At 53.6% G+C, this 12,696-nt stretch overlaps 1 protein-coding gene across 2 annotated transcripts in view; it reads right to left on the minus strand.

Moving 5' to 3' along the window:
• Positions 1–878: 878 nt before the first annotated feature.
• PCSK6 (proprotein convertase subtilisin/kexin type 6) overlaps positions 879–12,696 on the minus strand; it is a 182,365-nt gene continuing 170,547 nt past the window's right edge. For both annotated transcript variants that reach the window (XM_047736488.1, XM_047736489.1), the window contains 3 exons: positions 8,863–8,992; positions 3,699–3,811; positions 879–2,287 (listed from right to left, as the gene is read on the minus strand). In XM_047736488.1, coding sequence (XP_047592444.1) covers positions 2,190–2,287; positions 3,699–3,811; positions 8,863–8,992 — 341 coding nt within the window. In that variant the 3' untranslated portion in view covers positions 879–2,189. The remainder of the gene's footprint in view (positions 2,288–3,698; positions 3,812–8,862; positions 8,993–12,696) is intronic.

Genomic DNA, 12,696 nt, shown 5'->3' on the forward strand with positions numbered 1-12,696 from the left:
TTGTCATTTCTCCTATCAGCTGGAGAGGCAAGGAGGACAGGCTACAATGCAATGAGAGTCCAGGTCACAGTTAATGCGTTCCAGGGGTCCCAAGGCCCAGCAGCACCATTCCTGAAGTTCTGAGTCAATCCTGGAATTTTTTTTTTTTATTTATAATTTAATAGAGAGAGAACACAAGTAGGGGGAATGGGAGAGGGAGAAGCAGGCTCCCCTCTGAGCAGGGAGCCCGATGTGGGACTCAATCCCAGAACACTGGGATCATGACCTGAGCTGAAGGCAGCGGCTTAACCGACTGAGCCACCCAGGTGTCCCCAACCCTGGATCCCTAAAACAGGGCCCCTCACCCACTTTTGTTTTTCCATAAGTCAGTTCTAGTTGGTGTACTCCCTTTATGTGTAGCCATAAAGGCTGCAAATAGACACCAAAAATTTGTGGGATTCCCAGCAAGTACAAGCTTCTGAGCTCAAAGGGAGGCCATGGTAAAAATCCCATGTAGCACAAAACCTGCGGGATTTCAGTCACTGTGCAAAAGACAAGCTGTGACCTAATTAAGTCCCACTCGACAGCTACAGGTGAAGAAGCACGTGGTCCAGGCTGCGGAGGGCGCCCCCTTGACAGGCGGTGGGCATGGCTAAGTTCAGGCCCTAGAACCCAACCAGGGTTCTGTGGCCCGAAGAAGGTCATATACCAAAGGACACCCTAGGCCTAGAATTCTGTGATTTCCCCCATGACTTCATTACCCGAACATTCGCTCAAGCTGGAAGACCTTCTGCTTAGTGACATCAAAGAGGTCCCAGACCATAAATAAAGCCGTTTCACAAATCAGTCAACCCCCACGTTTCATTCTTGTGCCTTGGAAAGAAATACGGACTTCGTGGTCATGGGATGTTAACTCTTTTATTAACTTAGGGTTAACACTGTATTTGCTTTGTGGATTTCTCTTTTGAAGTTACGGATTCAATAAACAACAGCTGGGTTCCCCCAGCTCCTAGGGGACAAGGCAAATGCATTACAGTCCAAGAGGGGAGCAGGACCAAATGGAGAACGAGCTCGAAAAAATTTAAGGCAAATGTCACTCCCATATGAAAGGGAATTGATCAAGCAGATCTGCATTTCAATGAAAATATATGAAATATTTGTCAAAATAATTAACTCGGTAAAAATTAGAACATGTAGCTTATAAAATGCCTACACAGGTTTGGCAGAAATAAATCCAACCGTGTCATTAGGCTCATAGTACACACAGACACAGGAGCGACCGCCTTCAGAACAAGTCTCTCGGCAAGCAGAGGCCAAGTGTATTTCAAAAAAGCAATTCCACGAAATGGGCAGTGATAAGATTAATGACTCATGGGCTGGGTTTCCATTTTGGTAAGAGGAATTGCGTAAGTCACTGGGCCTCCTTGTGGCTGGCCCCCGGGATGCCTCCCGGGGACTGTCCTCAGGAGGCTCTGCATCAGGGAGAGGTGATCACTCGGAGTAGGAGGCTCCTGGAGACAGGACAGGACGTGGTGACGAGGGGCGCTCGTCTCGCCTACAGGACAGTGCAGTGGAGAGAGGAAGGGTCTTCCCATCCAGATTTGGAATAGGACGTTTGCGGCAGTTCCAGAAGTAGCTGACTATGGAGAAACAGATGCTCCATCCCCAGTGGTCATGTATTTCACGGCCCCATGTCTATTCTATTTACAGTCTGACCAGACCGTCCCCAGACGGCTTTGTGGCAGGTAGGGGAGCAGGCGCGTGCTCGGCTGGGCACCCCACACAGGGAGATGGGCCCAGGGCCTGGCAGGCGAGATTCACTGAGGCTGCAGGGAGCACGGGGAGAAGAGTGATGGGTGAAGCCAAGGATCTTGCCTTTCTGCTTTGGTCTTGAAGTTTCAGTAAACTTATGGTCCCAGAAGCCGCTCCAAAGCTGGAGCTGTGGGTTCCCAGAATTCCTGCTGTTCCCGCTTGGGGTTTGCCAGAAGAACAGAGCCAGCAAGCAGAGTTGGAGATGCACACCTCCTGGAGGCCCACTGCCCATGGAGGCCGGGTGCTCAGAGATGCTGCAGAAGGACCTTGGTCCTAGGGAGATAAAGCTGTTGGACGTGGGGCACCCCTGCAACAGGCCTGGGCTGACAGTGTGGAGAAAAGGCGGATGGACGGATGGACAGGAGGGGCCCCACCCTCTGCGGTTGGCTGGGGCACCCCTACCCAGCCAGGAGGCACGTGCGGCAGCAGAACTGAATGAACAGCTTCCGTTCGCAGAGCCGGTTGGACTTCACCATCTCACAGAACGTCTCATCGGCTGGGGTCCCACCAGGAAAGAGAAAGGGGGGACATGTCAGACTTCGGGGCCTGTTAAGATGGTTCCAACCATCCCCTTTCCCTGGCTCCATGATGGGCTGGGAGGGCACGGGCGTCACAGAGGAAGTGGGGGCAGCAGCCAGAGTGGTCCTCACTGTCCTCCCGTGACATGTGTAGCCTGAATATGGCAGAGGGGGCACCTAGCTCACAGGGGTTCATGCGGTTATAGACAAGTGGGGGGCTTGAGGTCGCAAGGAAGGTGGATAGGGCTGCACCAGCCAGGACTCAGGGTTCCTGTGCCTCTGTCTTTCCAGATTAAGTGCAGTGGTGGGAAACTTAGTAGGAAGTCTCTGGGGGTGGAATGGGGGTGGGGTAGGAAGACCAGCCTGGAATGGACAGGCAGGGAAGCTGCTCCCGTGTCCTGGGAGCACTCCAAACCAAATGTGATAGGAAGGAGAGAGCTGTCAAGGCTAATGGAAAGGGGAAGGGGAAGAGGGAGGGAAGCCAGCCCATCCCAGCTGGCTGCTCATTTTTGGAGCTGCCCGGTCACTGACAGGACCTGGAAGACCCTCCTGTGACCACCTCACTTTCTCAGGTTGGAACTATAACCTGAGTAGGTGTCATCCTAAAGAAGGAGCTTCCTAGCCTTTGAAAGTGCACAATTCTGTGAACCAAAGAAATGACCAAACACCAAGGCAAGGAGGCCACATTGAGATCTGCAGGACATTCCGGGTCTGTGCTCAGCCAGGGCGGGGCTGGGGATGGCTCCATGGGACCGCTAGGTTCCTCTCTTGTAAGCCAGTTCATAGCGCCCAGAGCTGGCCCTCACTGTTCCTCCTGGTGACCAGCTAAGCATGGAATCTTCCCTGCCACACCACGTCTCCAGGCCAGAGTCCTCTGCCTGGAATCCCCAAACTGGACTCTGGGCTCCCCCAGAGTTTATGTCTTCATGGCCCTCCCTGGTCTCCAGGGGACCTCGAGAACCAGGGATCTCTCACAGCTCAGACGCAAGGGCTTCCCTGTGGGATGTTCGGGCCTCGACAGCGGGCTCTGAGGCTGAGACCCTCTGCGCCCCCTGGCTTGGAGCCCCGAGATCAGGCCTCTCCTAAGAGAACTCACCACACCCAGGCCACGGGGGCTCACCGCATGAGAATGGGAACAGTACAAGCACAAAATCAGTTTTAAGAGTCACCCAACAAACAGAGCAGCAGTAACCTGTGGCCAGGGTGCCTCACTGATCAATGACAGAGGCGTAAAGGGACTGGAGAATGAGAGGGGTCCCCGATGGTCACTCAAAGGGGTGGCCCGCCCACTCTTCAGAAGGGCTGCTGTGCCCGCATCTCCTTTTCCTTTCTCTTTTGGCCACAAGCCACGAGCTGGGCTTCTCCAAGGGCAGCCCCGCGGGTGCTCACCGTTGCTGCATGTGTGGTTGGTGATGCACGTGCTGCCCAGCAGTGTGAAGCCCGTCTTACACCTGCTGCAGTTCCTGCTGGAGCCTTCGCAGCTCAGGCAGCTCTCGTCACACCTGCCGGAGGACACAGGTTCATTCTGCTGCTGCGGGAAGGGGCCCAAGCGCTGCACGCACCCCTCCCGGAGCCCCCCTACCCTCCTGCCCGCCCTGCAACTGTGACGGCCTGAAACCCCAGACAAGCGTCTGCACATCCCTCCACCCGCCTGATTGCACTATCGCCCTGAGGACGGGTGAAGACAGTCATGACCAGTGGGCAGAAGCCTGCTGTGGGCTGATGGGCTCAGGCCCCAGTGGCTCACGGATTTCCTGTGGCTCACCTGGACACTTTCTTGGACACTGTGGCACCTGCCCCACAGCTGGCTCCTCAAGCAGCATCAACACACGCACCCCTGGGCAGCTGCCCAGCTCTGAGCTATAGCGTTGGGACTCCGGGACAGGGATGTGGCAAACCCAATCCCAGAGCAGGCCTGGGGGACTGCTGCGGCCCAGGAGGCTGAGCGGCCTTCAGGGAGGGCGAGCGGGGGTGGGTCTGCAGTTCTTGCCCGAGATGGGACCCGGGGCTCTTTCTACTGCAGAGCACCGTGACCCCGGGAGGGGGTGGCACACAGCGGCTCGCAGGCCATATCCAGCAGTTGTACTGGAACAGTCATTTGCTCATCTATAGATCACTGTGGCTGCTTCTACGGGGTTAGAACTGAATAGCTGGGAAGGAGACCACAGGGCCTGCCAAGCCCGAACTACCGACCACCAGGCCCTCTAAAAGAAGGAGAAAGAGCTCGCCATCCCCGCCCCAGGGCCGCACCCACTGCCTTTTCAGGAGTCCAGCTCCTGGTGCCCGGGTCTCACCAGGCTCCAGCCCTTCGCCCTCCTTCTCCGCGGATTCCCGCAGCAGGTGGAACCGCCCCGGAGGCGGAGCTCAGGCGGGGTGGGCGGGGCATGCGGCGCCCAGGCGGGGTGGGCGGGGCATGCGGCGTTCAGGCGGAGTGGGCGGGGCCTGTGGAGCGGGAGCCCAGCTCTGAGGACTCTGGCCTCTGCCCCGTGTGGGCAGTTCTTTGCTGAGGACACATGCCACCTGCCCCGTCGCAGCTAGACGCCATCAACAACCTGGGGGCGGTTGATGGCCTCTCCCCGAAGCGGCCTTCCGCTGGACAACCAGGGGTGTAGGGCGGGGCCTGCTGCGTGGGATCCTGTTGCTATGCACTTTGGGGAAACCGATAGGGTCTGGCCCGGTCCTGCGCACCTTGGGGGTGGCTCAGCCACAAACCCCGACACACAGCCCAAGGGATGACTTCCCCCCGGGGATCCCTGCTTCTTTTACCGACCGGCCCCGTAGGACCAGAACTAGGGCCTCTCCTCACTGCTCAGCGGGAGGTCAGTGTTCTCAAAGGCTTGGGGTCAGCACTCCCAGGCGGTGGCTGAGAGCTGCTTCAACGGAAGAGTGAGTGGGGCAGGCTAAGGTAGAGAACCACCTGCTTGTATCTGGAGAAGAAGGTAAGAAGAAAGACTTCTTCCACCAAGCTCAGGGGTCTCCCTGCCAGCCCCCAGTGGGAATGCAGGTGTGTCCCTCTTCTAGGGCTGTGTAACAGACTCGGACAAACCCGGCAGCTTAACACAACACCATTCAGTACCTCCCAGTCCCGCAGGCAGAGAATCCTGGGCAGGTTCTGAGCAGCTCCCTGCTTGGGGTCTCACAAGGCCCAGGTCAAGGAGTGGGCTAGCCTGGGCTTGGCTGTAGAGGCCCCAGCTCAGGGGAAGAATCCAGCATCATGCTGTTCCCAGGGAAGGACGATGTCCCTCCAGGGACCCCTCAACCCCCCTCAACCAACGGCCTTGGGGGTGCCTGGGTGGCTTAGTGGGTTAAGCCTCTGCCTTTGGCTCAGGTCATGATCTCAGGGTCCTGGGATTGAGCCCCACATCTGGCTCTCTGCTCAGCGGGGAGCCTGCTCCCCGCGCCCACACCTGCCTCTCTGCCTACTTGTGATTTCTCTCTGTCAAAATAAATAAATAAAGTCTTAAAAAACCAAAACCAACGGCCTTGAGGCCCCTGCTTCTCTGAAAGACCCTCTTGGGCTCCTTTCTGTCCCACAGGCAGTCCTCTTAGGCAGGGGAGCTTCCAAACACCTCTGATTCTGTCACTTTCTATGGTACCTACTTCCCCCATAAACACCATGGCAACTTTGTCCTGGGAGACTCCGGAAGTGGGCCTGCCCACTGTAGCCCCTCTTCCCTTCCTCCCTTCCCTGCAACAATGCAGGTGCCAGGTCCTCTTCTCTCCTTTCGCCTTTAGGCTGTTCCCAGTGAGCGTCAGACACCGAGTCTTGTCGCGCTTCGGTCTGAGCACAGAACAAAGCAGAAGGCAGGCATGGTCTCTGCCCCGCTGGTCACCCAGGAGGGGTGGAGGGAGCAGAGGACAGTGGGGAGGCCTGGGGGTATGATAGGCCAGCTACCCCTCAGGCAGGCACCCCAGCGAATTGCTGTCTTCAGAGAGGTCCTTGCTTGCACTTCTGGGTCCTCTTACTACGCCTTGGGGGTATCCAGCCCCTCCTCTGAGATCTTCAAAATGGACTGTTCTCCACTTTGGGCCTCGCTTCGTGGGTCTTCTTGGCTTCTTGGCTGCCAAGCCAGCAGGCCTGAGTCCTGGCCTGGCTTTCCCACAGAGCAGCCAGAGCCCACCAGCCGGGGCTAGGCCTGGCACCACACAGCATCCTGGGGCCTGCAGGAGGCCAAATCCTAAAAGTTGCTGGAGCCTGAGTGGGGAGACGCCCTGCACAACCCAGCAGACCCAAGACTGCTCTTCCTTCAGGAGGAATCCACGCAGAAGGGGTTTTTGGAGCCACGGCACTCTGAAGACGGAAGATTCCTGAAAGGCTGGCATTTCACCCCCTCAGTGCCTTGTGTGGGGCTTCCCCTGGGGGTGTATCTCCAAGATCTGCTGTATGAGCCCCAACACTGGACTCCCTTCTGGGGCTGAAAGCTTTCCCTCCTGTGGAGGTGAACACCCAGACGCTGCTGTCTTCTGATGTCAAGGAGGGGCTCAGGGTGGGGGGGCTGCCTAATTCCCGCCTATAGTTTCTGGGTGCCCCATGGGGTGTGGGTAGCCACGCTCATGGGGATGCCCAGCATCCTGTGGGATCCTGGGCATCTGACAAATGGAAGTGATTATCACTGTTTAATTCCACATTCTCCCTGGGCTGCCATACTTAGTGTAATTATCGTTGAACCAGCAGGCTGGTTAAAATGAAAGGTTTACTTCAGACACCCATGCTGAAGACGCTACACAGGACTCAGCAAGGATGGGTGAAGGTGGCAAGATTCCTATTTCAAACCAGCTCAAACGAGGGGGCTGACCCCTGTCTAGATTTATAACCCCTCGGGAACTTCTACTGGGAGTCCAAAAAGCACAAGGACTTTGTGGTCTCTCATTGGGTGACTGTAGGTTCTTTTGTTTGTTTGCTTTCTTTTGTTTTGTTTTTGGTTTTTTAAAAAGATTTTATTTACTTATTTGACACAGAGAGAGAAAGCACAAGCAGGGGGAGCAGCATGCAGAGGGAGAGGGAGAAGCAGACTTCCTGCCTAGCAGAGAAGACGATTCAGGGCTCAATCCCAGGATCCCAGGACCCTGACCTGATCCGAAGGCAGATGCTTAACTGACTGAGCTACCCAGGTGCCCCGCTTGTTTTTGTTTTAAGAAAATACATTAGAACCCAGAGCAGTTCTCAAACACAGCCAGAGAGCCAATTCCATTGTGGGTTCCCAGCTGTGAGCTGAAAGACAGGGCAAGGTCTCCTCAGCCCAGCTGTACTATGTGTCTCCAGGGCTCTCTAGTTTTCAGTTTATTTCAGAAGGAAGGCCCCTCTCCCACCCCCACCATCATTATCATCAAGGCCACCTTGCAACATCTCATTATTGCTCTCACCCTGAACAAGACAGGCTTCCCTGACTGTCTGGGGATCTAGGTTATAAAGTCCTGAGGAAAAGGCAATAACTATTCAGCAAGACAAGAGGGCACCCAAGAAATGGCTTCTTCTTCCACTGCTCATGTCCAATAAGAAAGGTAAGGAACACTACAGGGCTAGAAGTCATCAAACAAGAATGGTGCACTACACAGACACACATGAAAAGGAGAGCGAGTTACAATCTACATTCACTGACTGCGTAAGGAATGGCTTTAGAATGAGGACATTGTCTGGACCTAAATTTTCTCTATCTAATGTAAAATGAAAAAAAAAAATCCCCAAACGAAGCCCAACACATGGTTTCCCTAATTACCACCAGTATGAATGCATCTGGGGCTGTAGCACAGGAGGAGCTCCTGTGGGGGCTGCCAAGGTGGCATGAGTATCGGCAGACGGGCACCTTGTTACTCTGCCTCGTGCCCCGACCCAGCGACAGAGCTCCAGGCACTCAAAACTCATTAAATGAACAAAGGAATGAAAGCCACCAACAAACTTGTGACCTTGGCAATCACCAACTACAGGGGTCCCTCCACTCTAAATGGGTTCCGGTACCCCCACTGTACCTACAGCTCCCTCTGCAGTGTGACGTGATGTGGCACACTCCCCCAGCCCCAGGGAAGCTCCCTTTGCTGGCACAGGGAACCACCATTCCCATGCAATCTTTTTTTATGTTTATTTTTTTAATATTTATTTATTTATTTTTAAAGATTTATTTATTTCTTTGTCAGAGACTGAAAGAGAGAGCACACAAGCAGGGAGAGAGGCAGGCAGAGGCAGAGAGAGAAGCAGGCTCCCCGCTGAGCAGGGAGCCTGATGTGGAACCCGATCCCAGGACTCTGGGATCATGACTTGAGCCAAAGGCAGACGCCTAACCGACTGAGCCACCCAGGTGCCCCAACATTTATTTATTTATTTAAGAGAAGAGAAAGGGCAGGGGGAGGGGCAAAGGGAGAGGGAGAGAGAGACTCTCAAGCAGACTCTTTGCTGAGCGTGGAGCCCAACGGGGGGGCTTGATCTCACAAACTTGAGATCATGACCTGAGTCAAAATCTAGAGTGGGGTGCTTAACCAACTGAGCCACCCAGGAGCCCCACTCATTCCCCAGCAATCCTGGTCTAAGCCAGGAAGACCATCTGAAAGGACTGCGTACCTTCGGCACACTTTGTGGGGCAAGCCCAGCATCTCCTCTGGATAGAAGCCTTCGCCACAGGCTGGCACACATTTCCAGTCTTGGAAGTGGAAGTTTGCTGCACAGTGAATACATTCTTCTCTGCTGGGCCCTGGTGGGGGTACGGAACAGAAGCAGATGTCAGGGACGGCCTGCCCATGACCATGTTCCGGGCCTGGCACGGTGCCCTGGGGACCTGGGGAATGGTCCAGATGCCCCATGTCCAGCACCGCAGCTAGGGTTCCTAGCTGCCCACTTTCTGCCTGCCCCAGGCCATCCTCACCCACGTCCCCATTTCGCAGGGAGGGACATGGAGACATGAGCTAGGCTTAGCATAATTCCCACCATCTGGGCCATATCTGATGGCCCCGACTCCAAACGTTTCCTTGCCAAGAGCCCTTGGTCTTGCTTCTTTTTGCTGGTGGCAGCCCTGTATAGCTTAAAGTGTGTCTGTACCAAACAGAGACCTACTGCAAGTGCGGAATCCATAACACACCGGATTCCAAATGCATGAAAAAGTGCTGATCTTTAATGTTCATTATTTGTTGAAATGATAATATCTTAGGGACTCTGGGTTAAATGAGATACGCTATTAGCCTTATTTCTGCCTGTTTCTCTAGGAAATGTAACATTGTATCAGTGGCTCACATTGGCGGCTCGCCTATTTCTCTGGGATGGATGACCGTGTGGAAGTGGGAAAAGTGAAGGAAGAGATTTTGGGGGAATGGTGTAGATGGGCAGTCGGTGTGGACAACCAGGCCATTTCTGACCACAGAGAGAAAACAACTAAGGGTTTACGGAGTGGGGAGTGGCAAAGCCAAGAGACCAAAGCTCAGAAGGATGGACCAAGAGTCCAGAGGGAGAACCTGCAGCTCAACCCAAGTGGACTCATCAGCCTGCGGCAGACGTTGGTCCAGAATGAAGAAATTGCTATCCGCCTGTCCGTCTGTCAGTCACTCATTTAACAACCAGTAAGCTCCAGAGTCTACTCTGTGCCAAATGTCACTGAGGAGCCCCTGATGGGGTGTCAGAGGCAGTGAGGTGGTCCCTGGCTGATAGCTTAGGGAGTTGAACACGGGGAGGAAGTCATCTTAGATGCTTCTGGTGATCACAGTCCCTTGTGATCCCTTCCTCCTCTAATTCTGCTGTGGTCTTTGGTCGAGGCCTGGCAGCTAAGGCAGTGACTTCTGGCTCTTTTCCTGGGGTGGCTCCTGGACTTAGAAGGGGCCTCTTGGCTGTGTCAAGGGAAGACCCCCTTACAGACAGGGGTCTGCTGCATGGTCCCACTGGCCCCAAGTTTCAGTGCTCTGGCAGCTGGTTTCATCACTCAGAACCAACTGGAAGAGAATTCTGAGCTCATCCAGCATTGAGAGTGGGATGCAGAAGCAGGAGCCTTTGCGGGGGGGGGGGGGGTGTTTTCCATAATGAACACCACCCACCCACCCACAGTGTTCACATGGGATGTCCTCCTTCCTTCACCACAATGCCCTGCAGACGTGTAGGGTTTCTGTCCAGTTATATTATGTCATTCTAGATGGAAGACTGCTCCTGTGCTCTGCCTCCTGTGCCCCCCATCACTTATCTTTAGGGAGCATCTGGCATTGGCCATTTGGACCTTGGAAGCCCAGGGCCTCAGGAGCTGTGCGGTCCCTGTTGGGGCCTCCCCTGCTGAACACTGTTACCCACATTCTCCTGCCTTAGTCACTAGGGTCCTTGATGCCTAAGGAGCTTCTATGGTGGGAGAGAACACTCATTTGTGTTTGTGTAGTTGTCCTTGACCAACAGGATTTGGGGCACCAACACCCCATGATGTCAAAACTCTGCATATAACTTTGGATTCCCCCAAAACTTAATTACTAAGTACCTACTGTTGGCCAGAAGCCTTTCTGATAACATAAACAATTACCACATATTGTGTACATTATACATATTATATACTGCATTCTTAGAATAAATTTAGCTACACAAAGAAAATGTTATTAAGAAAATCATAAGGAAGAGAAAATATATTCACTCTACTGTATGTATTGAAAAAAAAAATCAGTGTCTACGTGGACCCATGCAGGTCAAACCCACATTGTTCAAGGGTCAATTGTATTTATTTATTTATTTTTAAAGATTTTATTTATTTATTTGAGAGAGAGAGAGAGCCTGAGAGGGGAGAAGGTCAGAGGGAGAAGCAGACTACCCATGGAGCTGGGAGCCCGACGCGGGACTTGATCCCAGGACTCCGGGATCATGACCTGAGCCGAAGGCAGTCGCCCAACCAACTGAGCCACCCAGGTGCCCCACAGGTCAATTGTATTTAGTTAAAAGTTCAATTTACTAAACTTTAAAGGGAATGAAGCACACTCAGAGGGGGAAGAGGAAGAAGTTCTGGCAATGGATGGTGGAGAGGAACGATGTGAATGTACTTAATACCACGGAAGCGTACACTTAAAAACGGTTAAGATGGCAAACTTGATAAGGGTAGTTTGCCGCAATAATAAAAAAGCTGATTAAACACCAATTTTCAGGACTGACCATTTTCACAATTACCACAATATATGAACTTTAGAACCCAAAGTCTCTTAAGGATTCTATGCAGTCACAAGTCTCTGCAGGCTTCAAACACTTGAAAGGCATCCCCAGATCCTCACCCTAAGATGGGGTTTGCTTACTCGGGACCCAATATATCATTTGTGGGGTCTACTACAAAGTAAACACCTGGGGTCCTTGTTCCAAACGCAGGCAAAATGTGCCATTAAGGGTATAACACATAACATGCTTTCCTTGCGTCTGCAATCTCTCTCTCCAGCTGTCATGGAGCTGGGATCTGATGTTTCATGCCCTTCTCCCTTGGGCTTGAGGAAGGGATGCCCATGAGTGGGGGATGACCCTCACACGGACCTGAGGCACCACCCCTCAACTTGTCATGCATATGCTTTACCAGCTGCGCAGTCCTGACCAATGGGCCATGTCCCAACTGGGAACAAGCTGAGCCAGGCACCTCCCTGTACCCTGGGTCCCCTACAGCAACCCACAGCTGGCAGGCAACCCTAAGGGGTCACATCCTCTGTACCAGGACTCTGGGTATTTGCACCAGGAATGGGCAAGAGGCTTGTCCAAATGCGCTGGGGCACTGCCAGCCCCGGGTGGAGACAGATGACACCATGTCCCACCCTGCACTTGTCCCTGACCACAACCCTCCCCAAGACTTAGGCCTCTGTATCAGGGACAGGCAGCAGCGATCACTGAGTTGGGGCAGGGAGGGGAAGGCTAGGTGGGCCCGGGGCCTCCGGGAGGAGGGGAGATGACAGCTGAGAACAGCAACTTCCAGACACAGACTCACATTTGACAGGGAGCAAAGAAACCTCTAGACCCCTCAGAGTAGAGAAGCAGGTCCTCTCCCAAGCAGCTGCCAGGGATTGGATGCGGGAATCTTAGGAGCTTAGAAAGAAGCCAGGCAGGCAGACACATGCAGGCAGAGAGACACGCCCCCCTCCCACCACCAGACAGCCTTAGCCCTGCACGCCATTGAATTCAATGCCTGAAGGGACAGAGAAGTCACTCTGTTGAGATGAGAGAAACTATGAGCATCTCTACAAAGCTGTTTGCCAACAGGCAGTCTGGGGATGCGGAGAAAGAAAAGTAAATCGAATTATTGAAATCAAAAGCGGTGTAAAGGCACGTTTCTGAATTTATGGATTATGGGTGACTATGAAATTTCAATAAGTGACATCGGCAATGCTCCTTAATCAACCTGGGCTAAACGAGGAGACAAAGAAAACAAAGAATAAACATGAGAGCAAAAAAATAAGAGAGCAAATGGGTAGG

This window comes from Lutra lutra, chromosome 7 (assembly GCF_902655055.1).
Source record: "Lutra lutra chromosome 7, mLutLut1.2, whole genome shotgun sequence".
Taxonomy (NCBI): Eukaryota; Metazoa; Chordata; class Mammalia; order Carnivora; family Mustelidae; genus Lutra; species Lutra lutra.